The 27,281-nt window shown below is 48.0% G+C and overlaps 2 protein-coding genes across 6 annotated transcripts in view; one reads left to right on the forward strand and one right to left on the reverse strand.

The window, feature by feature from the left end:
* rhpn2 (rhophilin, Rho GTPase binding protein 2) overlaps positions 1-17,842 on the forward strand; it is a 50,919-nt gene extending 33,077 nt beyond the window's left edge. For both annotated transcript variants that reach the window (XM_059651811.1, XM_059651810.1), the window contains exons 9-15: positions 298-454; positions 4,438-4,557; positions 7,080-7,271; positions 7,373-7,449; positions 11,817-11,963; positions 12,485-12,643; positions 16,265-17,842. In XM_059651811.1, the coding sequence (XP_059507794.1) occupies positions 298-454; positions 4,438-4,557; positions 7,080-7,271; positions 7,373-7,449; positions 11,817-11,963; positions 12,485-12,643; positions 16,265-16,501 (1,089 nt within the window). In that variant the 3' untranslated portion in view covers positions 16,502-17,842. The remainder of the gene's footprint in view (positions 1-297; positions 455-4,437; positions 4,558-7,079; positions 7,272-7,372; positions 7,450-11,816; positions 11,964-12,484; positions 12,644-16,264) is intronic.
* Positions 17,843-19,844: 2,002 nt separating this feature from the next.
* kiaa0513 (KIAA0513 ortholog) overlaps positions 19,845-27,281 on the reverse strand; it is a 141,658-nt gene continuing 134,221 nt past the window's right edge. For all 4 annotated transcript variants that reach the window (XM_048546326.2, XM_048546324.2, XM_048546323.1 and 1 more), the window contains 2 exons: positions 22,607-22,759; positions 19,845-20,516 (listed from right to left, as the gene is read on the reverse strand). In XM_048546326.2, the coding sequence (XP_048402283.1) occupies positions 20,268-20,516; positions 22,607-22,759 (402 nt within the window). In that variant the 3' untranslated portion in view covers positions 19,845-20,267. The remainder of the gene's footprint in view (positions 20,517-22,606; positions 22,760-27,281) is intronic.

Consider the following 27,281-nt stretch of genomic DNA (forward strand, 5'->3'; position numbering starts at 1 on the left):
CATGTCACTGCTGTGTTTGCCAGGCCCCTCCCCACTCACTAGGGCTTGTTGCTAATTCCCTGGGATATGGGTATTGCTGGAGTGGCTAGCATTTACTGTCAATCTCTAAGCGACTGTAGGTATGTCTGCGGGGTGGGGGGAGTGCCCTCGCGGTGATCTGCCCTGCAGGAAACACAGTCATTGTCATGTTGGGAACACTGCAGGTACTTTGTACACAACCCAAGTGATTGCTGATGTTGAAAATGGATTTTTTTTTGCAGATGGACTAAGTTAATGCTTTCGCTCTGGATTTTCTAGGTGTCTGAGGTGTACAGCACTGTTCACCAGTTGATCATGCAGGCTCCTATCAAGGAGCATGTCCCTATAGCCTGGTCATACACTGTGCAGGTCAAGCTGGAACATTACAGAGCGCTGGCCCATTACTTTGTGGCTCTAGCAATGCTGGATCATCAGTGTGAGTACTGTGTGCTGTTAGCCGAGTGAGAATACTGTGGGCTCTGTGGCTGGTAAGAGAAACAAACATTGCTGGAGAAACTCAGCAGCTCTGAGAGCATCTGTGGAGAGAGAAAAACAGAGTTAATGTCTCAAGTCCAGTGACCCTTCTTCAGAACAGCACTCTCAAATGAGTTTCTCCAGCAATTTCTGTTTTTGTTTCAGATTTCCAGCATCTACAGTTCTTTTATTTTAGTTGCTGGAAGGAGGCCAGCTGTATATGTTCACCTTCTGCAGTCAAATAGTCAGTTCATAATAACCATCCCATCTCACTGGGGCATCAGGACCCACTATTCCTGGAATAGTCACAGGCAATCATCAACTGTTATGGTATCACTCCGTGAGTAAAACTTCAGCCCCTTATAAGGACATGCAGACCAAACGAAAAAATGGATGTTATGGGCAGAATGAAAGACAGGGAAGAGAGATCAATGATCCCTGTCCCACGGGGTTTACTGAGGTGAACCTTTTGCTGACGAAGAAAGCTGCTTCTCCATCTTCCTTCTCCAGGTTCCCTCCCTTGTTTGCAGGAGGCACAGAATGGCTGGTTCACACTTAGAAAAGCCTCTGACTTACTCATTAAGACGCTCAGTTTACAGCAACTGGTGAGGGGAAATAAAGTGGCTCTCCTCAGATCTGAGATGGTATTGACTGAGGAAAAAGGATGGTACCTTCCTTTCTGGAGGCCTTTTAGCTCCTAATAAAATGTTCACATCCACAAGCTGTTCAGCTCCCTAAATGTCGGCCGGCAGAAGCCTTTTCTCACCAATAACTGGTCACCAGTCCACAGACCAATCAGCTACTTGTTGCTGACTGAATCTGCCTTTCTAACGCACCCCCAGCTCCTCAGTAGGATCTTCCCCATTGCCTCAACAGCGGCGATGTAAACAGCACTCACAATCAGTTGCAGCTTACTCGCTTTTAAAAGTGCAACAATCCTTGGCCAATCAGTAGGTGCTGATCAGCAGTAACGTGTTTACCGTGTCTGTGTTCCCTCCCCGCCTGGCGGTACTGTGTTTACCGTGTCTGTGTTCCCTCCCTGCCTGGCGGTACTGTGTTTACAGTGTCTGTGTTCCCTCCCCGCCTGGCGGTACTGTGTTTACCGTGTCTGTGTTCCCTCCCCGCCTGGCGGTACTGTGTTTACCGTGTCTGTGTTCCCTCCCTGGCGGTACTGTGTTTACCGTGTTTGTGTTCCCTCCCTGCCTGGCGGTACTGTGTTTATCGTGTCTGTGTTCCCTCCCCGCCTGGCGGTACTGTGTTTACCGTGTTTGTGTTCCCTCCCTGCCTGGCGGTACTGTGTTTATCGTGTCTGTGTTCCCTTCCCGCCTGGCGGTACTGTGTTTACCGTGTCTGTGTTCCCTTCCTGCCTGGCGGTACTGTGTTTACCGTGTCTGTGTTCCCTCCCTGCCTGGCGGTACTGTGTTTACCGTGTCTGTGTTCCCTCCCTGCCTGGCGGTACTGTGTTTACCGTGTCTGTGTTCCCTCCCTGCCTGGCAGTACTGTGTTTACCGTGTCTGTGTTCCCTCCCCCCCGGCGGTACTGTGTTTACCGTGTCTGTGTTCCCTCCCCCCCCGGCGGTACTGTGTTTACCGTGTCTGTGTTCCCTCCCTGCCTGGCGGTACTGTGTTTATCGTGTCTGTGTTCCCTTCCTGCCTGGCGGTACGGTGTTTACCGTGTCTGTGTTCCCTCCCTGCCTGGCGGTACTGTGTTTATCGTGTCTGTGTTCCCTCTCTGCCTGGCGGTACTGTGTTTACCGTGTCTGTGTTCCCTCCCTGCCTGGCGGTACTGTGTTTACCGTGTTTGTGTTCCCTCCCCCCTGGCGGTACTGTGTTTACCGTGTCTGTGTTCCCTCCCTGCCTAGCGGTACTGTGTTTACCGTGTCTGTGTTCCCTCCCCGCCTGGCGGTACTGTGTTTACCGTGTCTGTGTTCCCTCCCTGCCTGGCGGTACTGTGTTTATCGTGTCTGTGTTCCCTCCCCGCCTGGCGGTACTGTGTTTACCGTGTTTGTGTTCCCTCCCTGCCTGGCGGTACTGTGTTTATCGTGTCTGTGTTCCCTTCCCGCCTGGCGGTACTGTGTTTACCGTGTCTGTGTTCCCTTCCTGCCTGGCGGTACTGTGTTTACCGTGTCTGTGTTCCCTCTCTGCCTGGCGGTACTGTGTTTACCGTGTCTGTGTTCCCTCCCTGCCTGGCAGTACTGTGTTTACCGTGTCTGTGTTCCCTCCCCCCCCGGCGGTACTGTGTTTACCGTGTCTGTGTTCCCTCCCCCCCCGGCGGTACTGTGTTTACCGTGTCTGTGTTCCCTCCCCCCCCCGGCGGTACTGTGTTTACCGTGTCTGTGTTCCCTCCCTGCCTGGCGGTACTGTGTTTACCGTGTCTGTGTTTCCTTCCTGCCTGGCGGTACTGTGTTTACCGTGTCTGTGTTCCCTTCCCGCCTGGCGGTACTGTGTTTACCGTGTCTGTGTTCCCTTCCTGCCTGGCGGTACTGTGTTTACCGTGTCTGTGTTCCCTTCCTGCCTGGCGGTACTGTGTTTACCGTGTCTGTGTTTCCTTCCCGCCTGGCGGTACTGTGTTTACCGTGTCTGTGTTCCCTTCCCGCCTGGCGGTACTGTGTTTACCGTGTCTGTGTTCCCTTCCCGCCTGGCGGTACTGTGTTTACCGTGTCTGTGTTCCCTTCCCGCCTGGCGGTACTGTGTTTACCGTGTCTGTGTTCCCTCCCTGCCTGGCGGTACTGTGTTTACCGTGTCTGTGTTCCCTCCCTGCCTGGCGGTACTGTGTTTGCCGTGTCTGTGTTCCCTTCCCGCCTGGCGGTACTGTGTTTACCGTGTTTGTGTTCCCTTCCTGCCTGGCGGTACTGTGTTTACCGTGTCTGTGTTCCCTTCCTGCCTGGCGGTACTGTGTTTACCGTGTCTGTGTTCCCTCTCTGCCTGGCGGTACTGTGTTTACCGTGTCTGTGTTCCCTCTCTGCCTGGCGGTACTGTGTTTACCGTGTCTGTGTTCCCTCCCTGCCTGGCAGTCCTGTGTTTACCGAGTCTGTGTTCCCTCCCTGCCTGGCGGTACTGTGTTTACCGTGTTTGTGTTCCCTTCCCTTGCCTGGTGGTACTGTGTTTACCGTGTTTGTGTTCCCTTCCTGCCTGGCGGTACTGTGTTTACCGTGTCTGTGTTCCCTCCCTGCCTGGCGGTACTGTGTTTACCGTGTCTGTGTTCCCTCCCTGCCTGGCTGTACTGTGTTTACCGTGTCTGTGTTCCCTCCCTGCCTGGCGGTACTGTGTTTACCGTGTCTGTGTTCCCTTCCCGCCTGGCGGTACTGTGTTTACCGTGTCTGTGTTCCCTTCCCGCCTGGCGGTACTGTGTTTACCGTGTCTGTGTTCCCTTCCCGCCTGGCGGTACTGTGTTTACCGTGTCTGTGTTCCCTTCCCGCCTGGCGGTACTGTGTTGACCGTGTCTGTGTTCCCTCCCCGCCTGGCGGTACTGTGTTCCCTCCCTGCCTGGCGGTACGGTGTTTACCGTGTCTGTGTTCCCTTCCCGCCTGGCGGTACTGTGTTTACCGTGTCTGTGTTCCCTCCCTGCCTGGCGGTACTGTGTTTACCGTGTCTGTGTTCCCTCCCTGCCTGGCGGTACTGTGTTTACCGTGTCTGTGTTCCCTCCCTGCCTGGCGGTACTGTGTTTACCGTGTCTGTGTTCCCTTCCTGCCTGGCGGTACTGTGTTTACCGTGTCTGTGTTCCCTTCCTGCCTGGCGGTACTGTGTTTACCGTGTCTGTGTTTCCTTCCCGCCTGGCGGTACTGTGTTTACCGTGTCTGTGTTCCCTCCCTGCCTGGCGGTACTGTGTTTACCGTGTCTGTGTTCCCTTCCCGCCTGGCGGTACTGTGTTGACCGTGTCTGTGTTCCCTCCCTGCCTGGCGGTACTGTGTTTACCGTGTCTGTGTTCCCTCCCTGCCTGTTGTAGTGAATTCCCAGGATGACACTGACCAACAGGAGATGCTTCTCTGCCAACTCTACGATGCAATGCCCGATGGCCTCGCACCACTTTCCATTCTGAGAAGCAAAGAGGAACGTAAACGTGTCGGTAAGAAAGCAGCCTGTACTCAGGACATCAGTTTGTAGCCGAGTGATGGGGCTCTGGCTGTAAGTATTGCTTGATGAGATGTTAATAGAATGTTTTCAAGAGAATTTCTTCGAGCACCACTTTGTGGAGCAGCCTGAGAGTAGTTTATGCTGGACTTGGTATTGTGTGAAGTGGCAGGGTTAATGACCTCAAGTGAGAGCATCCCTTGGAGTTTTGCAGACTGAGGCATGACTTGACTGAAGTGTCTCAGAGCCTGAGTGGTCCTGACAAGCTGCTTGTGGAAAGGATGTTTCTTCTTGTGGCTCAGTCTGGTCAGAACTAGGAGGCACTGTTTCACATGAGGAGTCACTCATTCAGGACAGAGGGTTGTGAGCCTCTGAAATTCTGCCTTGGAAGGTGGTGGAGGCAGGTCATTGAATATTTGAGGCGAAGGTCGAGAGTTCCTTGTTAGGTAGCCAGTCAGAATTTATGTGGGTGTTGATGGGAATGTGAAATTCAAGGCAAACAGGTCAGCCATGATCTTATGGGATAGCAGAGTGGGAATAATGGGCCAAATGGTCTAATCCTGATCCTAATGTGTGTGTTTGAATATGCAGAGCTATGCAGAGGAGGCAGGAGCATGGCTCTGAGGAATATGCTCGTTGAGTGAGCCCGTGCAGGTATCACAGGCTGAATAGCTTCCTGCTGCTGTCCTGTAACAATTCTGAGATTAGTTATCATTGCAAATTGTGAATTGTATTTAGAATCCAAATTCGAGGGGAAGTATGAAGAAAGAACAAAGAGAATTGTGCACCCCTAGTGAGAATGTAGCCCCAGATAAATAACAGGTAGTGCTCAGGATAATGGAGAGAGATAATGGGAACTGCAGATGCTGGAGAATCCAAGACAACAAAATGTGAGGCTGGATGAACACAACAGGCCAAGCAGCATCTCAGGAGCACAAAAGCTGACGTTTCGGACCTAGACCCTTCATCATCAGCGCTCAGGATAATTTCAGGAAGACCCCTTGGGGAAACAGAATAATTCTGACTGTAATGCCTAACCTCACCAGAAGCAGCCAGTCCTTATCACTAAAACACGAGTTACCCATTCTCTGTGGCTCCCACCTCGGAACCAAACTTAGTCTTGGTCCTTGGATGCCATGGGTTTTACTTTTCTGACCAGGTTGTTGTGTGGCACTTTGAAAAGCCATGAGAAACCATGTTAACCATATCTGTACCACTCTCCAAAACGTTCCTGCTCTTCACCAGTCACTGCTGCCCTTGAATAAGTTTGTGTTTATCAAAATGACTGTCATAGTAATAGTATCCTCACAGTGTGGAAACAGGCCCTTTGGCCCAACAAGTCCACACCACTCCTCCAAAGAGCATCCCACCCAGACCCATTCCCCTATCTACACATCCCCGAACACCACAGGCAATTTAGCATGGGCCAATCCACCTAGCCTGCACATCTTTGGACTGTGGGAGGAAACCGGAGCACCGGAGGAAACCCACGCAGACACAGGGAGAACGTGCAAACTCCACACAGACAGCCGCCCAAGGGTGGAATCGAACCCGGGTCCCTGGCGCTGTGAGGCTGCAGTGCTAACCACTGAGCCACCGTGATGCCTGCCAACTGTGTCTCTGTCTCTGAAATTTTTGAGACGATTTCCCAGCACCCAGGTTAGACTGACTGGACTATCGTTACTTGTTCTACCCACCTTTTTAAACAATGCAATAATGTTAGCAATCCTCCAAACCAGGAACTATGGGTTACTGGAAAATGGTCACAGCCTCTGCTATAATAAACCGAGGAACAGGAGTAGGCCATTCAACCCATCAAGCCTGCCTTGCCCTTCACTTTCACAGAAAGTGTGCCCTTGCAAAATTCCTGTGCAACTGTGTGTTTATACCAGTCAATACTGCTGGTTCCTCCTTGATTACAATATCTGCATCTTCCCTCTTGTTGGAAACAGATACAAAGTGAGAAGCTTTCTCGCATCTTCCACCTCTACAAAAGTTAGCTCTCTGCTGACTCTACCCTTTCCATTATTATTCTCTTGCTTTTGACATATTCAGAAAACACCTTTGGGGCTTTTCTTGATTTTACTTTCCAATATTTATTATGCCCTTTCTCTGTTTACCAAATTTCACTTTATATTTCCCCTGTTTTTAAGACCCTGAGCTTTCTGTAAGTGTTGAGCTCCTGCTGTATCTGACACACACTTCATTTTGGTTTAGCTTTATTGTGTACTGCCTGCTGTTGGGCATCCATGAATATCTACATTCAGGAGTCCTGAGTCTTTCTCTTTGTGAACATATTTGTTCTGAAGTGTCATTAAATGCTAGACTGTCTCCTACAGCTCTGATATTTCCCATAAAAAGGGGGAGTTCTAAAATGTTTGCAGTTTTAAAATCCTGAGCATTCTGCTGAATGGACTAATGGGCTGATGCAAAGCAAGGTTCAGTCTGGGTGGGCTGGGAGACTTTCCTTGGTTAGTCCACGCTGAGGTCTTCCTTATACATGTCCTCTGTTTACAGGAAAAGCACATTTAAGGAAGGCCATAATGGGCCACGAGGAAGCTGTGAGAGTTCAGAATCTCTGCAAATCTCTGAAGAAGATCGAGATCCTACAGGAGATCCTGAGAGTATCCCACAAACGCTCACTCACCAAGTATTCTGAGCATGAACAGGAGGATGACTTTGACATGATGAATGCCCCAAATATAATTGGTACGGTTCTCTCGTCTCCCCCTGTGTCTCTCGAGCAGATTCTTTACTCAGTGTGCTGTGCCATCCCGATCGATGATTGTAATTTTGTTTCCTTCCTGCAGCCAAAAGTGATCAAAAGATTGAAATGCTACAGCCTCAGTTCTCCAAGGTGAAAGTGAGGGACTTTTTCCACAAGCTGGTATGTATTTCAGGCTGGAAGAGAGGGATGGTGCTCAAGGGGAAATGACCAGGATTGAAGGGGAGACCGAGGAGCAGATGTCAGGAGGGAAGAAAGGAGGACATGGCTGAGAAAAAGATGATCACAGCAAGGGTGGGGACAGAGATTGGGGAGCAGGGGATCGGGGGACAGGACAGAGATTGGGGAGCAGGGGATCGGGGGAACAGGACAGAGATTGGGGAGCAGGGGATCAGGGGAACAGGACAGAGATTGGGGAGCAGGGGATCGGTGGAGCAGGACAGAGATTGGGGAGCAGGGGATCAGGGGAACAGGACAGAGATTGGGGAGCAGGGATCGGGGGAACAGGACAGAGATTGGGGAGCAGGGATCGGGGGAACAGGACAGAGATTGGGGAGCAGGGGATCGGGGGAACAGGACAGAGATTGGGGAGCAGGGATTGGAGGGGGGCAGGGCAGGGATCGGGGGGACAGGTCAGAGATTGGGGAGCAGGGGATCGGGGGAACAGGACAGAAATTGGGCAGCAGAGATCGGAGGGGGGCAGGTCAGAGATTGGGGAGCAGGGATCGGGGGACAGGACAGAGATTGGGGAGCAGGGATCGGGGGACAGGACAGAGATTGGGGAGCAGGGATCGGGGGACAGGACAGAGATTGGGGAGCAGGGGATCGGGGGAACAGGACAGAGATTGGGGAGCAGGGATCGGGGGATAGGACGGAGATTGGGGAGCAGGGATTGGAGGGGGGCAGGACAGCGATTGGGGAGCAGGGATCGGGGGGACAGGTCAGAGATTGGGTAGCAGGGATCGGGGGGACAGGTCAGAGATTGGGTAGCAGGGATCGGCGGGGGGACAGGTCAGAGATTGGGGAGCAGGGATCGGCGGGGGGACAGGTCAGAGATTGGGGAGCAGGGATCGGCGGGGGGACAGGTCAGAGATTGGGGAGCAGAGATCGGAGGGGGGCAGGTCAGAGATTGGGGAGCAGAGATCGGAGGGGGGCAGGTCAGAGATTGGGGAGCAGGGATCGGGGGACAGGACAGAGATTGGGCAGCAGGGATCGGGGGGTGATGACAGAGATTGGGGAGCAAGTGTCAAGGGGGGTGATGACAGAGATTGGGGAGCAGTGGTGGGGGGACAGGTCAGAGATTGGGGAGCAGGGATCAGAGGGGGAAAGGACAGAGACTGGGGAGCAGGGGTCGGGGGGGGACAGGACAGAGATTGGGGAGCAGGTGTCGGGGGCGGGTGATGACCGAGATTGGGGAGCAGGTCTTTGGTGGGGGTGGGGGGGATGATCTGGGAGCAAGGTCCATGACGAGGGAGTTCAGGGGCCTGAGAGGTGTGGAGCAAGGGTCGGGGTGTGTTTTGAGGCTGGGACTGTGGGTGAGGAAGTTGGAGGCTGGGAGAGCTTGGATGGGGAGGAAAGGGAATCTGAGACCAGGAGTGTGTGTGTGTGCGCACACGCACACGCACACGCACGCACACACACACACACACACACACACACACACACACACACACACACACACACACACACACACACACACAGGACAACTGGTCTCCACAATATCCAGCACTAGCCCATCCTTGAGTAGGTTCCTCAGCATGAGGAGATGTGACCCATGACCAGGGTAGTTGGATTGGCCATGCTAAATTGCCCAGTGTCCAGGGATGTTTAGGTTAGGTGGGTTAGACATGGAGAAATGCAGGGGTAGGGGAATGAGTCGGGTGGGATGCTCTTCAGAGGGATGGTGTGGATGTGTTGGGCCGAATGGCCTGTTTCCACACTGTAGGGATTCTATGATCTATGACCCATCCTCCATGATGGCCATCCTTTGTCTCCATAATGAGTGGTAAAGATGACCGATGAGACAGAGAGGGGTCAGGGTTACAGGCTTAGCCAAATCCTAAACCCACATGTAGCAACCAATTCAGTGATAACTTCTGGAGAGAACCTAGGATTCGTGTCTAACTCCCTCTCTGTGAGCACTTGCTGCAGCCCAGCTTTCACTGTAAGCAGCTACTGTCTGAAGCAGATTGCAGCATTAAAGCCAAGATGCAGCAGGGATTTAGAGAATCAGAATCTGATTGGTTGGTGCAGCAATAACTCACTGAGAAATCAGTGATATGTAAAATATACTGAAACAACCATTTGGCCTGACAGTTCAGTGCTGGTCTTGATGGTACACGTCCATCTCTCAAAGAACAAAGAAAGGTACAGCACAGGAACAGACCCTTTGGCCCTCCAAGCCTGCGCCAATTGAGACCCTCTGCCTAAGCCTGTCATCTATTTTCTAAGGGTCTGTGTCCATTTGTGCCCTGCCCATCTATGTGCCTGTCCACATACATCTTAAAGGACGCCATCGTGTCTGTGTCTACCACCTCCGCTGGCAATGCGTTCCAGGCACCCACCACCCTCTGTGTAAAGAACTTTCCACGCATATCTCCCTTAAACTTTCCTCCTCTCACTTTGAACTCATGACCCCTAGTAATTGAGTCCCCCACTCTGGGGGAAAAAGCTTTTTGCTACCAACCTTGTCTATACCGCTCATGATTTTGTAGACCTCAACCAGGTCCCCCCTCAATCTCCGTCTTTCTAATGAAAATAATCCTAATCTACTCAACCTCTCTTCATAGCTAGCACCCTCCATACCAGGCAACATCCTGGTCAACCTCCTCTGCACCCTCTCCGAAGCATCCACATCCTTTTGGTAATGTGGCGACCAGAACTGTAGTACTCTAAATGTGGCCGAACCAAAGTCCTATACAACTGCAACATGACCTGCCAACTCTTGTACTCAATACCCCATCCAATGAAGGAAAGCATGCCATATGCTGCCTTGACCACCCTATTGACCTGCGTTGTCACCTTCAGGGAACAATGGACCTGAACACCCAGATCTCTCTGTTCATCAATTTTCCCCAGGACTTTTCCATTTACTGTATAGTTTGCTTGTGAATTTGATCTTCCAAAATGACTCACCTCACATTTGCTCCGGGTTGAATTCCATCTGCCATTTATCTGCCCAACTCTCCAGTCTATCTATATTCTGCTGTAACCTGACAGTCCCCTTCACTATCGGCTACTCCACCAATCTTAGTGTCATCAGCAAACTTGCTAATCAGACCATCTGCACCTTCCTCCAGATCATTTATGTATATCACAAACAACAGTGGTCCCAGCACAGATCCCTGTGGAACACCACTGGTTACAGGTCTCCAATTTGAGAAACCCTTTTCCACTACTACTCTGTCTCCTGTTGCCCGGCCTGTTCTCTATCCATCTAGTTAGCACACCCTGGACCCCATGCAACTTCACGTTCTCCATCAGCCTGCCATGGGGAAACTTAGCAAATACCTGCCATCTGGCATTGTTCAGTGGAGGGTCTGCTATTCGTTGGTTGAATCTCTGTCTGTTTTCACGGCAACCCACGTTGAGCTGGCTTCCACTTCAGTTTGTTGAAATAAACAAGACCAGCATTTCCATAGCACTCCAACAGGAAGGAGAAGCTTGTTGTTGATCAGGAACATCAGGCAGTTCAGTAGTCTGCAGGGATTGTCACATGGGGTAGAGGTTTAAGGGTTCTGGAGGGAGGTAAGGGGGCAGCTGGATGCTGGTGATTCTGGGAGTTGGTGGTGACTGAAGCAACTGCTCTTCAAACACTCAAAATTAGTTTTCTCCTTCGGCTTCTTTGACTTTCTCTTGGATGATGTTGAGTTTTTTTTGTCAATGTTGATGGAGCTGTACCCCTCCAGGCTTTGACATGTTTCCTGGTTTTCTGTGATGGTCTAACAGTTTGGTGCAACAAAGGGGCTTCCTAGACCATTTCAGAGGACAGTTTAGAATCGACCGCATGGGTCTGGAGTTGTGTATGCCAGTCCAGTATGCCAGGGAAGGTTCAGCAAAGGAAACTATCCTAATCAGTATCAATGAACCAGATCAGTTTTTAATACATTCAATGATGGTTTCATCACCGTCATTAGACCAGTTTTTAATTTCAAGTTTGTATTGACTTCACATGTCACCATCTGCCAGCGTGGGATTGGACCCCATGTGCCAGGTCTTCAGCCAAGCTCTCAAGATCATGTCTTCAGTGTCAATAATCAGCTCAAAAATAGAAATTTACCATTTTTGTCTCTTATTTACAGCATCCGCAGTTCTTTTGGTTTTTAGAGAATAACCACCTTCCATGGATGAATAGTCTGTTAGTTCCCCAGGTCCAATATCCCACCTGAAATCGGCACAGCCAAAAAACCCTATTGAGTGTCTTTGACACAGCAAGATCACACAGTCAACACCTACTACTAACCCAGATATTGTATACAAGTTGGTTTCTTGAACGTGCCATTAATCTGTGGTTGAATGGTTTCTCTCAGGGGCCGATTGGTGTGTTCTCAGCAAAACAGAAATGGACAGCACCTCGTAAAATCCACCTGACAGCAGGAGACCAGGACCGTGGGTTCACACTGCTCGGGGAGTCAGCCGTGCAGGTTACAAGCTTGGACCCGACCAGTGATGCTGCTGTAAGTAAAGCCTCACCTTTCTCTACTAAGATCATGGTGCTATAAGAGCAGAACCTAGCTGTTTTTGTTTTTCAGTCCCATCTCTCATCGTAACCACACCAGATGGAGTGTTTACCAAACATCAGGATCTGTGCTGAGCTGTTAGGTCACAGCTCAGCTCCACATTCTGTCCAGGAACAGTGAGCATATGACAACAGAATCAGTGAGCTAGAATTGGGGATACTGATGTTACTTGCCCTTCCCTGCCTCTTTTCCAAGAACGAGGCTAACTATCCCTCAAACTAAACTCGCAGCAAGAATGTCCACAAAGGTATGGTCCAGGAATTTGAGAATACCCAAGAACCCAGTCAGCAAGCAGACACACCCTGGCACAAATTTCACAGGTTGATATTCTGACTCCCTTCTTTGTGCTTCCCCACTCTGTTTCCTTCATGCCTGGCAGGAGTGTGAGCAAATTAATGCATCAGTGAGTGGTTTGTGAAGGAGTTCTGACTCGGTGTGTCCCTCTTTTTTTTTTTCAGCGGTCAGGCCTGAGAGATGGAGATATCATTGTGTCTGTTGCAGGGAAGGACTGTAAATGGGGCTCGGTGAGTGAAGTGATTCAGATGCTGAAACAAATGCCTGAGGATGGATTAGACATTCAAGTCATCAGCCCTCAAAGCCTGGAGACTGTGCAGCTGGTGAGTGATTGTGAGACATCCACAGATTGTGCTGGGATAGTTAGGGACCCTGTACACAGATGATCAAACACATTGGCAGTGCTGATTTGCTTTGTTCAGGCAGAGCAGGTCCCATGCCTTTAACTGCATGGTGTTACCCCTCACAGTAAAATTTCTGTCTGAGTCAATCCTGAGACCAGAAATCCTGCCTTCGTCCTTACTCCTCATTACTCTTCTCAGAATGCGTGTATGAGCAGCTCGGAATTCAACTATCTGATCTGTCCATGATTGTCTTTGAGGTTGATTCTCTTAGTTACACTGCACAAGTTTACAAGCTATCAAAGAGGGTTTAGTGAGTGTGGTGCGACTGTTTCCAGTGGGATCGAGGAAGAGGGAAATGAGATATGATTGAACTACAGACTTGGATCAAAATCTCATCTATAGTGCTTTTGACCTTGGCCATCCCACGCACCCAACCAAACCAGCCACAGCAATGGAAACAGACCCCTTGGGCATCTCAAATAAGCTGAGTTCCTTGTCACCCCTTTTCATCTCATTGTTCACCATACAGACCCCCAACTCCAACAAAAGCAATGCAACAGTTGGAATATTTATTAATTACCTCATAGGATGTTGGCGTCATTGTCTGTCCCTAATCATTCTGGAGAAGGTGCTGGTGGTGACCTGTCCTCGGGGTGCGGGGTCACCCTTGATGCTATTAGGGGATGGTATTATTGTGGTTGCTTCAATGCTGGTCTGTTGGCAAGAAAGGATGGAGGGACAAACAAGCTCAAGGGGCAATCTGGCCTTTCCTGTTGCTGCTAAACGTCGATCAACAATTCAATGGATCACGAGCAACAACCCCCTCCCCAAGGTGTCGGAGCTCCCCTCTAGGGCACCCAGGTGTCAGTGTTCAACAGGGATCATTGCTGGAATCTCTGTTGTGGGTAGTATATGTAAGTGATTTGGAGGAGAATGCAGGTGGCCTGATTAGGGAGTTTGTGAACAATAGAAAGATTGGGGGAGCTGCAGATAGCAAGGAGGATTGCTGGACGATGCAGCAGGATATTGATAGGCTGGAGGATTCGATAGAGAAATGGGAGATGAAGTTTAATCCAGACAAATGTGAGGTGATGCATTTTGAAAGATCTAATGCAGGAGGATGTATACAGTAAATGGCAGAACACTTAAAAACATCAACATACAGAGGGATCTAGGTGTACACAATGTTTTTCCCAGGGTTGAAATGTCAGTTACTAGGAGACATAGGTTTAAGGTAAAAGTGGGTAACTTTGAAGATGATATGAGAGGTGAGTTTTTTTAATGCAGAAGTTGGTAGTGTGTCTGGAATGTGCTGCCGGAGGAGGTCGTGGAGACAGATACAATGGCAACTTTTTAAGTGGCATTTTGACAGATAGATGAATAGGCAGGGAGTAGAAGAACATTTTTTTAAAAAACAAACATCCTTTTCCTCCCTGCCTATTCATCTATCTGTCAAAATGTGGCTCGGTAGTTAGTACTGTTGCTTCACAGTGCCAGGAACCTGGGTTCAGTTCCAGCCTTGGGTAACTTAGTGTGGAGTTTGCACACTCTCCCCGTGTTTGCGTGGGTTTCCTCCGGTTTCTTCCCACAGTGCGAAGATGAGCAGGTAGTTGGATTGGCCATGCTAAATTGCCCAGTGTCCAGGGATGTTTAGGTTAGGTGGGTTAGACATGGAGAAATGCAGGGGTAGGGGAATGAGTCGGGGTCAGATGCTCTTCAGAGGGATGGTGTGAATGTGTTGGGCCGAATGGCCTGTTTCCACACTGTAGGGATTCTATGATCTATGACACAGACCACATACAGGCAAAAACCTTTCAGTTTAGAAAGGCATCATGTCTTGGCACAGTCACATGGACTGAAGGGCCTGTTCCTGTGCTGTATTGCTGTTTGTTCTGTGCACAGTGCAACCCAGTGCCAGCTACCCGTCCAGTTTTTGCAATCAGAATCCTGCTGTCTGTTTAAAATATTTCACTGCAAATCTAATCTTCACATGCTGACCACCTGTTGAGTGAATGAAGAGCCAGGTTCTTCCATAAGTTAGTTATGACGGGGGGGGGGGGAGCAAATGTTGATTTTTTTTTTTTCTGTGTCCACTGGCCAGGTCTAATTACCCAGCAGAAGCATGATGGTGTTTGGTGGCTATTTTAAGATTGGGGTGAAGGATAGGGCTGTTAGAAGCCTTGCCTTTGTGACCTCAGTCGTTGAGTCTCAGCTCAACACCTCTACCCTGTTTCTGTGCCAGTGTTTTCCCAACCGTAATGCAAATGAGTTCTTCAAGATGTGGTTACTGTACACAAGGATCAGGTGACTATGTCCTCAGCTGCCCTGCTTGGCCTCATGTCAATAAACACTTTGGGATCAAGGATTCTGTCAAAAACAATGTGGGTATTAACTCAATGGTTGCTGATATAGGTTGAGTAGATTGCAAAAAATATGATTATTCCTCTGGGGTAGAGTCCGTAGCCAAGCTCCTGTTCCCTAAAATCTCCAACAGCTTCAGCTTCTCATTGCCTGCAGTATAACTGCTGTTGGAATACAGAGAAGTATTTCCACTTATTTATTCCAACAAACCCACTTTCTCTAAAGAAAGTGAGCAGCAACTTCGGAAATATTGGTCCCAGGAGAGAAATGTTAAATCTGTATTCTTGTTTTACAGGCGTTTATAGTTAATGAGTAATTTCAATTCTGTCTATTTATCCCAGAGTGTAACTGAGTCTGTGCATATTGATGTTTCTATAATGTCGTCATTTTGCTTGCTCTGTACATTGTCTGATGGGGCCTGGAACTGAATCTGACTCGAACTGGTTTGAGTGGTCTCTGAAAACAAGCCACTTGGAGCTCATTTGGTGCAGTCTACTTACCAGGACGTGTTCTGCTGCTGCTGGTTACTAGGCTCTTCCTCAATTATTTGAACAATGATCTCTACAACACTCTCTCTGCCTTAGTCAAAGGAATTTTTACTGTCAAAATATCCAGTTCATTAGATGGACACCATATCTTCTGCTGTAGCTAATCGATGCAAATATTCCCCTGTAGGAATTACAGACTTTGGCAATAAATGGGAAGGGAAAGAGTCCTCTCTAATCCTATGGTAGGGGAAATTCAAAACAAGAGGGTGTAGATTTAAGGTGAGGGGAAAGATTTAAGAAGGATTTGAGCAGGAACACTTTCTCAGAGGGTGGTGCGTGTTTGGAATGAGCTGCCAGTGGAAATGATGGAGCCTGGTACAATTACAGCATTTAAAAGGCAACTGGATGGATACATGAATAAGAAGGCTTTAATGGGCCAAATGGGATTAGATCAGATTGGGATGTCTGGTTGGTACGGATGGGTTGGACCGAAGAGTCAGTTTCTGTGAAAGCAGGGAAGGGTTATTTTTCCTCAAGCCAATAGTGAGTTTGTAACTTTGCAACCTGTGATTTGCCACTATTTCACTGGCAACTTGCTAATTCTACAGAAAACTGGTTTGTTTGGGAGCCTCAAGTTTTAGCCAATTGAAATGCTTTAGCAAATAGTGAGTGCCTTTCAGGCACAGATAGTGTATTGACTGATTTTTGGCAATTTTTGGACTCTTGTTAATTTGTTCACTTCTGATCCCAGCCCAAGTGTGCAACGTACAGTGGAGGGTTACCCAAGACATACTCATTGACGTGCCTGACTCTAGATGATGCAAAGAGCAGGAAAGGCAAGAAAGTGGTGAAGAAACTATCATTCCTGAACTGGGGCATTAAGAACACAAAGAAGACAGCAAGTACAGTTAGCCTTCCCTTGGCAGTGGATAGTAGTCCCCAGCAAATTTCCAACAGACCGACATCAGATGGAAGCTGCCTGTACTGAGGGATCCTTCCTGCTGACTTGACTCCTGATTCTAACCCTTAACACAATGTAGACATCTCACCCTGCCTGTGCTCTCACTTGGACCATAAGCCAGAAAATGGAGTCTTCCTGAATTATGTCTGAAAGATATGGACAAGCACTTTTTAACTCCCACAAAGTGTCCTCATAGCAGATGCAGTATGTCTTCTGCTTGATGTTCAACTGCCTTACTCTCAACTCTTGCTGTGCAGCTCACTGAATCTGACTGACCGAAAGTATCATTCTCATACACATTTCAATAGCTTTTTTCCCCAGAATGAACTTCTGTCTCGATGTCCTACAGAATAACTGGGGTGTCCTGGTTCTTCATGCATTGTGTATGTGTTGCTTTTACATCCTGCTCCACCGTCTCCAATTGAAAATTCCAATAAATGACGAAGGAAGAGGGCAGAACACTTCTTGCTGACACTGTCTCAGTTTCTGGTAGAAATTCTGGTCACTGGTCAATTATCCTCCTGGTTGTTGCAAACCCCAGAAATGGGCTGAAACAGCCTGAGGCAAACTGACATCTCCTCTAGCAAATTTGAGTCTTTGAAGAGTGAATAAGCAACTGATTCCTCTCCATTTTAAAAAGAAATTTGTGTTTTGGATTGCGGAGGTTGTATGGCCAGTACAATAATTTGTTAGTTTATAAATACTGTCTACAGGGTAGATTTAAAATATTACTGTTTGATACTCAAATGAAAATTGTGCCTTAATTTAATAATTAGAATATAATCTTAGACTGATTTATTTTTGGGTATGTCTTTAACTGTATTTTAACAGGGTCTATGTGGGTTTAACTTCAGTGAGTTGTTTTGTCTTGTTTAAATTGTTTTGTACAGAACTTGTCCTATATTTAACATTTAATCAAGATATGCAGGATTTTATCTTTCCACTGAGCTCCGTCCCACTCTGTCTGTACTGTGGGATGGGGAAGTCCGATTAATGGCTCTTTGTGATCTGATCACTTGACTCTATAGGATAGGACCCATTCCCCAAGGAATGGCATTTTCTTCCTGGTTAAACTGAAGTGCTATTTCCTATGAAATGAGGAGGTGGTAAGGAACACTCCTCAGTGAAGATTATTACTGCTATCCCTAACAAACTGGTGGTGCCCACAAGGACGTCATTGCTATTGGAACTCTGTCCTGCTGGTCCAGCAATCACACCTACAACAAAGAGAGAGAGAGAGAACGACACATAATTTCCACAGCTTGATCCTTCAGCCATTGTTTTATAATTGATTAGTTGTTGTGATTAAATAAAATCTCATTGTACAGATGTAATTTGCAGAAAGTAAAGATCAAATTAAGTGTAAAACTGCTTGCCTGAATTTCTTGACTTTGTGACCAGTATGATAGTCAATAGCAACCAGACTCCAGAGGAACCAGAGAAGCTGTGGGATTCTTCCTGGAGAGAGTTGCAGTCTCCAGTAATAATTTAGAGCCTACCTCTCATGTATATTAGTTAAGGTCAGAAGTCACACGACACCTAGTTATAGTCCAACAGGTTTATCTGAAATCAGAAGTTTTCGGAGTGTTGCTCCTTCATCAGGTCCAACACTGGCACCTTCACATAATGTGTATTAGTTAGACATGTGAAGTTCTAATCTGCTGGCCTCACAGTTTGAGTGACTGCCACAGAGCAGGAATATGACAGAAGTTAGTCCAGATGATGATTGTAAACTGCAGCTGAGAAGGAGAGTTGCAACATTTAACAGGATTACACTAGAGGAAGAACAGCCAACACTAATCTGCAGAAATTTTCAGCAACTACATGGTCAGTTTAGTGACCATGTTCTCTCAGGAAATGATGGAAACAGCCCAGCTTCCAGTGGGTTGCCTCTTTTGAACACAGGCTCTAGTCAGCCCCACCTCAATCCTCTGGATTGGGAAGACCTGTATGTTTTACCCCTGTAGATATCAAGGTGATTGTGATCAATAAAATCATGACCTGGTTGTATATTCTACTGGTGAAAGAATTAAACTAATTGGGTTTAATAATACAGGGTTCTGCAGCTGTTTCAAAGTCAGTAAAATAAACAAAGGAAGCTGCACATAGCTATCAGATCTCTAGTATAAGTTCTACTTCTCTCCCTGAATAGTTCCAGTTTGTTTTATTTAAGACAATATTTTGCTAAATCTGAAAAATCTGCCGGTTCCTTTTCTTTCCTATCCTATAACAGAAAGGAAATAACAACTGTAAAACACAATATTTGGAAATGAACGTTCTGGTTGTACTGAAAGTACAGAGGGTGGTGACTGTGTGAGGCTCATTGCCACGGACGGCCTGTAGGCCAAGTCAGTGAGTATCTTTAAAGAAGTGATAAATTGGTTCTTTATTTAAGAAACTGTTTCATTCACAAGATGTGGGCATCACTGGCATCTGTAGGTCCAGAGTCACACATGGGCATGGACAGCAGTCTCCTTCCGGAAAGGACATTAGTGAACCAGATGCTTCTTTTCCCTCCCCAACAATTGACAACGGTTCATGGTCATCATTTCTAATTCCAGATTTTTGCTGAATTCAAACTACATAATCTGCCATGGCAAAATTCAAACCTCGGCCCTGAGAACATATATCTGGGTCTCTGGATTAATAGTTTAGCAATAATACCTCTGGGCCACCACTCCTCATGATTAGTAAACTAACCAAAGGTTTTGGGGGGAAAAAGGCAGGGGGTTGGAGTTGAGAAATACATCACCCATAATCAAATGGGAGAGCAGATCTGATGGGCTGAATAGTCTAATTTTGCTATATATCTTATGGCCTTGCAAATAACACATTGGGTTGTATATTTAAGTTTTATTAATTTTCCTTTAGGCAACATTGATCTCATCTTTTAAAACAGTTCTTTCATGAAGTGTTACTGACAACAGCAGCATTTATAGCCCATCGTAATGCTCCTGGATTTAAGGGCTTGCCCAAGTGCATCAGACAGCACTTGAGTTGACCATATAAGCCATGGTGGGTGGGGACTGCAGGATTCCAGGTGAGTTTTTAAAGTATCAATAATGGCGTCATGGTCATCGTGACTGAGACAAGCTTTCAATTCCAGATTGATTCAAACTGCACCAACTGCCACATGTACCTGGAGTATTAGTCTGGGCCTGTGGATTAGTATGAAAGTGACATCACCACACATCACCATCTTCTTATCAAGATAGTGTTAACTGTTGGAGTAGTTAACACTAAAACAACAAAGATCTCCTGAGTTTTGAAACAATGGAGTGTCTGATGGAAAAGCTGCAGACACCAATCTAACCGCATCTGATCTCTTGGAGTTTTACCCACAATGACTGAGAGCAAAGGGAGCAAGAAGCATTGAAAGTATTTTTACTTCAAGAATCTTTTGTACAAATGCATTTCTGAGTCAGCATGCTGTGTTCAAAATCTCTTCCAGGACAAGCCTCTGTAAAAACACTGATCACTGCAGCGGACACTGCTAGACTAAAGAGTATTCTCCAAATTATTCCTGGAGTTTACCATTCTCTAATCCAAGTTAGATGTCCATTCAGAGCCAGGAACATCACAAACAATTACTGACAGGATGTTGCAGGAGAATCTCCTGCAGCACCTTGTTAATGAACTACAGCAGCTTCTGGTCATGCCCCCACTCCCTATGGCAACGTTTACACAAGGCACTCAAATTGGTTAATGTGGAGCACTGTATGAATGACAACAGCCCCACCAGGAGGCAACTCCTGAGTAAATTACTGACACCATCAATCTGTAAGCCCAGGCATCAGTTCACTGATGAGAAGAATTGAGTGATCTGCTGAGCCAGTGCATGTCCTACCACGGCTTCCAGCTCCTGGGTACTGGCAGCACTGAGCTGCTGAATACTGTGGAAGTGCTGCAGCAGACTCATGGCTTTGACTTTCCCAACTCCAGGAATCTGCTGGACGCTGGCCAGGATCCGAACATCCGACAAACAAGAGCGGGCCCTGCGCTGGAAGGGGTTGCGACCCTGCTCCCTACTCTCCTCATGAATCTGCAAGAAGACAGTGGATATGGTTAGTTCACAAACGCGTGACACCAATTGTTCCAAACACTGCACTAGAATGAAAGAACACATTTTCATTATAGCTGAAGAAGGGTCTAGGCCCGAAACATCAGCTTTCCTACTCCTCTGATGCTGCCTCGCCTGCTGTGTTCATCCAGTGCTACACCTTGTTATCTCAGACTCCAGCATCGGCAGTTCCTACTATCTCTTTCTATCACATTACTTGTGTTCTCATGGCGTCTCAAAGTGTTTACCCCCAATGAGTCATTCAGCCCAACCACTCCGTGCTCGACATGAACCTTCTCTCATCCTTCCTTGTACAATTCATTCAACATAACTCTCTGTTCCCTTCTTCCGCAATCTCATCAGTGTTCACATACCACAGCACAGCCTGTTCTTGCAGCATTTCACACAAACAACTTCAAGAGGAATTTAATTGTCCAGTTCTCTGGCTGACCACTCACTCACGACCCATGGCCAAAACTGAGGGATGGTCTTTGTAGCTTCCTTTTTCTGGCAGCGAGGACTCATGGCAGAGGCGGGGCAAGTGATCTAAGCATTTCCTTTTCTTCTGGCTGTTTCTTTTATTTCTGCTTCTGTTTTCAATTGTCTTTTTTATACTAAAATGGTGTTGGAGAATGGTGACTTTGTACACTTTCCACTGTACTCCTATACTCTAGTACACATGACAATGAAATCTAAATCTAAAAAATATTTTGGCATCACTTAACCAAACACTGAATGAATGGCAACACCTCCCAACCACTGCAGCCAAGGTCAAAATAAGATTGAATCTCAGATGGAAACCACTTTGGCAGCAAAGCCAACAGATGACACCCTACTTCATTTGCCCTGGTCTAGCTAACAGCAGAGGACTCTGCTGCTTAGAGTGACTCAGGACCCAGGTAGAAATCCACCTCCAGGAAGTCGTGAGGATTATTTTGAGACATCAGACTAGACTAGCTTCCAGTGCGAGCACGCGTCGAACCTCCAAGTGTTCACAAGGAAAAACCTTCATAAAAAAACACCACTGACTGTCAGCTGATGATGCACTCATATTGAGACAGAACTTCAAAACCTAGCCCCTACTGACCACACAGCACACTCCACAAACTGATGACATTTTCACTCTCGATGGTCCAGCTCCTGGTTCACCATAAACATCACCGACCCCAGCCCTGTTCCTGACCAAAGCAATTTGAGAGATGTGACCACTTGCTGCACCAGAGAACCTGAGAAACAACTCAAATTGTGACAGTGGGTATAAAAGTTAGACCACCACCACACAACTGAACACATGCCAGAGAGATCTAGTTCTGGTGGCACCACAACCATCCACAACGTGTTAGCTTAAGCCATCGAATTGACTGTTAATCCTGACAGCAAACCCTGTATGTTTCCACGTTAGTGTGGAGTGGGTTTGTCCAACAATGTGGTAATTCCTGTCAAAAAGTGGATAATACAATAGACAATCTGTGCATAGCAAGCTCCCATTTACAGCAATGCAATAAATTACAATTAATCTGTTTTACATTGGGTGGGATGATGCAAGTCAAAGAGTATATCATAGAACAAGTAGAGAAACAAGATGGGACTACAAAAGCTGTCAACTGCAATGACAAAATTATTGTTGCAGCATCATCTTGCCATGATTTTGCCTCTTAAGCCTTCCACCCTAGAATCGCCCCTCTCTCTCTCCTTGCCGAAAAATAGTTACATTTCTAACAGGTTTGAAGGTGTTGATTTTCTCAAAGACAATTAGGCTTGGGCAATTCATGAAACACCCACATTCCACGAATGAACCTGAAAAGAAAGGAAACTTTAATTTGCACTCCCTCTCCAAGATTTGCTGAGTATTTTGTAACTTTTAAGAAATATTAGGGGAAGCAACCACAAGGCTGGCTGAAGGAGAATGTCTTTAAGAAGATGGAAAGAGAGATTGTGAGATGGAGGTTGAGGGAAGGAATTATAAAGTCTGAGGCCCAGGCAGCAGAAGACACAAACTGTGGTGTTGAGGATAAATAGGACAAATATGCTGAAGGGAAACTGGAATTGAAGGAAAACATTAAAACTCTTACCAACTGAGAGATGAGATGTGAGGCCTCAGTCTGGTTGGCTACAGGCAGCACAGTCATTCCCAACTCTAACACCACAAACCTCTGCACTGCAGGGAAGTACTGCTCACTCAATGGGCTTTTTTCCACCACAACTATTCCATTTAATGTACTCGCCTGGATTCAAAGAGAAGAGATGCAGATGAAAATGCTGACAAAGGTAACAGACCATTTCACCCTCAAAAAATGAAGGGCATCTCACTCTAAGCTTAGCTTTTGAACTGTTCTTTGAAACATTCAAAAACCACACTAAACACTTTTATTTTCACGTTCTGTATATCCAATATCCTCCCACTCTTAGAGCCACTAATCTCTACAGAACTAACCCTCCAGTAAGAGTGATGTCCTGGATTCCTGTCTAATGTAGCAGCCAAGATAACAAGGTGTAGAGCTGGATGAACGCAGCAGGCCAAGAAAGCAACAGAGGAGCAGGAAAGCTGATGTTTCGGGTCTGGACCCTGACCCAAAATGTCAGCTTTCCTGCTCCTCTGAAGCTGCTTGGCCTGCTGTGTTCATCCAGCTCCACAGCTTGTTATCTCAGATTCTCCAGCATCTGCAGTTCCTACTATCTCTAACATAGCAGCCGATATGTGATGAATAGGTAATCCAGATGTGGCCAAGTGAAATTATAATCCATTTAAATTAAATAGTAGAGGAATAATGGTGAAATTTTACTGAACCTTGGTTGATCTGCACTTGTTGGAATACGTACATATTTGGCCACCATTCCTTCAAAAAGATAGAGACACAGGACAGGACATAAATACATTTACAAGAATGATATCAAAGCTGCAAGGATGTGCCAATCACGAAATGACGGATAGTCTAGCTTTCATTTTCTTGAAAAGAAAATGCTGAAATATATGAATAGACATCATTGCCAATATAATTCATTTCCTGTCTTGCAATGGGCAAGTGATTTGCCTCTGCTAGCATAATCCAAAGTGAAACTGATACACAAATGCAGATAAAAGAGCAGAATTACAGCTGAGACTACCCTTGGACTTCCCTTTCAAATATTTATAACCCTCCTTTATTGAATAAGGTTGTGAAATTGGAAGATTTCCAATCATTGAGTCATACAGACAGAAGCAGACTCTTTGGCCCAACCAGTCCATGCCAACCATAATCCCAAACTAAACTAGTCCCACCTGTCTGCACTTGGTCCATGTCCCTCCAAACATTTCTTATTCATGTACTTGTCTAAATGTCTTTTAGACGGCGTAACTGCACCCAGAGCCACCACTTTTGATTTGATTTATTGTAGTCACGTGCACCTAAGTACAGTGAAAAGCTTTGTTTTGTGAGCAGTACAGGCAGATTGTAGCAAAAAGGACACATACATATCATGGGGTACTAAGACAGAGTGGGGCATACAAGGTTATGGCTGCATAGGAGGTGCGCAAAGCAAAATCGACATTACAGGTAGTTCTGCTATAATACGTGTTTCATTAATTGGCTGTAATGCGATTGACGAATAGTGGATGTTGTTTGGATAACTTGAACTTTTTCTTTACAGATGTAGCAAATTCCTTATAATGTGATTTTCTGTAGGGCAAGGTTATTCAACAATGCAGCTATTGCAATATAGGAGAGCTAGCTGTATTCGAAGTTAGAGAGATCCATTCAGCAGTCTAATAACAGCTGTTGTTGAACCTCAGCACACGTGTTCAAGCTTCAGTATCTTCTGCCTGACGGAAGAGGTTGAAAGAGAGCATGAGTAGGGTGGGAGGGGTCTTTAATGAGGATGGGAGGTTGGCTTCTCTGATGGCCTCAGCTTAGCACTTAACTTTCTGCAAGTCCGTTCCACATGTGAACCACCCTCATGTGTTGGGAGAAAAAGATTGCCCCCTTTTTTTAAAATGTTTCTCCTCTCACCTGAAAAATACGCCCCTAGTCCTGAAATCCGCCACCCTAGAGAAAGACATCTGCCAATCATCCTATCTATACCTATCATGATTTTATAAACCACAATGAGGCCACCTCTCAACCTCCTATGCTTCAATCCAAAAGAGCCAGCCTGTCCAGCTCTCCTTATAATTCAACCTCTCCATTCTCGGCAACGTCCTGGTAAACCTCTTCTGAATCCTATGACAGAGATTTCAACTGAACAGTACTCCAGAAGAGGCCTCACCAACATTCTGTTCAATCCTCTCAGACATTTGTAGGATCAAAAGATTGATGAAAGATTACTACCAATGCATCAACTATCTCTAACTTCGTTCTTTAATATCCTTGGATGCAATCCGTCAGGTTAAGGAGAGTTACTGACCTTTATTTTTATTAATTTTCCTTGTACTTTTCTCCAGTAATGGTTACTATATTTATTATCTATATTATTCTTATATAAAGTTGTCGAGTACACTACTGTTGCAGGCAGGGGTTAGTAGCAGACTTGACAACTTTAAGGGCATTTAAATAGTTGTTGGATAAACATATGGACAATACGGAATAGTGAGAGTCAGTTGGGCTTCAGAGATAATGGGAACTGCAGATGCTGGAGAATCCAAGATAATAAAATGTGAGGCTGGATGAACACAGCAGGCCAAGCAGCATCTCAGGAGCACAAAAGCTGACGTTTCGGGCCTAGACCCTTCATCAGAGAGGGGGATGGGGAGAGGGTTCTGGAGTAAATAGGGAGAGAGAGGGAGGCGGACCGAAGATGGAGAGTAAAGAAGATAGGTGGAGAGAGTATAGGTGGGGAGGTAGGGAGGGGATAGGTCAGTCCAGGGAAGACGGACAGGTCAAGGAGGTGGGATGAGGTTAGTAGGTACGAGATGGGGGTGCGGCTTGGGGTGGGAGGAAGGGATGGGTGAGAGGAAGAACCGGTTAGGGAGGCAGAGACAGGTTGGACTGGTTTTGGGATGCAGTGGGTGGGGGGGAAGGGAAGAGCTGGGCTGGTTGTGTGGTGCAGTGGGGGGAGGGGACAAACTGGGCTGGTTTAGGGATGCGGTGGGGGAAGGGGAGATTTTGAAACTGGTGAAGTCCACATTGATACCATATGGCTGCAGGGTTCCCAGGCGGAATACGAGTTGCTGTTCCTGCAACCTTCGGGTGGCATCATTGTGGCAGTGCAGGAGGCCCATGATGGACATGTCATATAAAGAATGGGAGGGGGAGTGGAAATGGTTTGCTCGCGCTCTCTCTCTCTCTCTCGCTCGCTCTCACTCGCGCGCTCTCTCTCTCTCGCGCGCTCGCTCTCTCTCTCGCGCGTGCTCTCGCGTGCGCGCTCGCTCTCTCTCGCGCGCGCTCTCTCTCTCACTCTCGCGCTCTCTCTCTCGCGCTCTCTCGCACGCGCTCTCTCTCTCTCACGCGCGCGCGCTCTCTCTCTCGCGCTCTCTCTCACGCGCTCTCTCTCTCTCGCTCTCGCGCGCTCTCTCTCTCTCGCGCGCTCTCTCTCGCGCGCTCTCTCTCTCTCTCTCGCGCGCGCTCTCTCTCTCTCGCGCTCTCTCCCTCTCTCGCGCGCTCTCTCTCTCACGCGCGCGCTCTCTCTCTCGCACGCTCTCTCTCTCTCACGCGCTCTCTCTTTCTCGCGCGCGCGCTCTCTCTCGCGCGCTCTCTCTCTCTCGCGCTCTCTCTCTCTCTCGCGCGCTCTCTCTCTCTCTCTCGAGCGCTCTCTCTCTCTCTCTCTCTCTCGAGCGCTCTCTCACTCTCTCTCTCGCGCGCTCTCTCTCTCTCGCGCGCTCTCTCTCTCGCGCGCTCTCTCTCTCTCGCGCGCTCTCTCTCTCTCTCGCGCTCTCTCTCTCTCGCGCGCTCTCTCTCTCTCGCGCGCGCTGTCTCTCTCTCGTGCGCGCGCTCTCTCTCTCTCTCTCGCGCGCTCTCTCTCTCTCGCGCGCTCTCTCTCTCTCTCGCGCGCGCGCTCTCTCTCTCGCGCGCGCGCGCTCTCTCTCTCACGCGCGCGCGCTCTCTCTCTCTCTCTCTCGCGCTCTCTCTCTCTCTCTCGCGCTCTCTCTCTCTCGCGCGCGCGCTCTCTCTCTCTCGCGCTCTCTCTCTCGCGCGCGCTCTCTCTCTCTCTCTCGCGCGCTCTCTCTCTCTCTCGCGCGCTCTCTCTCTCTCTCTCGCGCGCTCTCTCTCTCTCTCGCGCGCGCTCTCTCTCTCGCGCGCTCTCTCTCTCGCGCGCGCTCTCTCTCTCTCTCGCGCGCGCTCTCTCTCTCTCTCGCGCGCTCTCTCTCTCTCTCGCACGCTCTCTCTCTCACGCGCGCGCTCTCTCACTCGCGCGCTCTCTCTCTCTCGCGCGCTCTCTCTCGCGCGCTCTCTCTCTCTCGCGCTCTCTCTCTCGCGCTCTCTCTCTCGCGCGCTCTCTCTCTCTCTCTCTCTCGAGCGCTCTCTCACTCTCTCTCTCGCGCGCTCTCTCTCTCTCGCGCGCTCTCTCTCTCGCGCGCTCTCTCTCTCTCGCGCGCTCTCTCTCTCTCGCGCGCTCTCTCTCTCTCTCGCGCGCTCTCTCTCTCTCGCGCTCTCTCTCTCTCGCGCGCTCTCTCTCTCGCGCGCTCTCTCTCTCTCGCGCGCTCTCTCTCTCTCTCGCGCGCGCGCTCTCTCTCTCTCACGCGCTCTCTCGCGCGCGCTCTCTCTCTCTCTCTCTCGCGCTCTCTCTCTCTCTCGTGCGCTCTCTCTCTCTCGCGCGCGCTCTCTCTCTCTCGCG

Source organism: Stegostoma tigrinum, chromosome 16 (assembly GCF_030684315.1).
Source record: "Stegostoma tigrinum isolate sSteTig4 chromosome 16, sSteTig4.hap1, whole genome shotgun sequence".
In the NCBI taxonomy this organism is placed as follows: domain Eukaryota; kingdom Metazoa; phylum Chordata; class Chondrichthyes; order Orectolobiformes; family Stegostomatidae; genus Stegostoma; species Stegostoma tigrinum.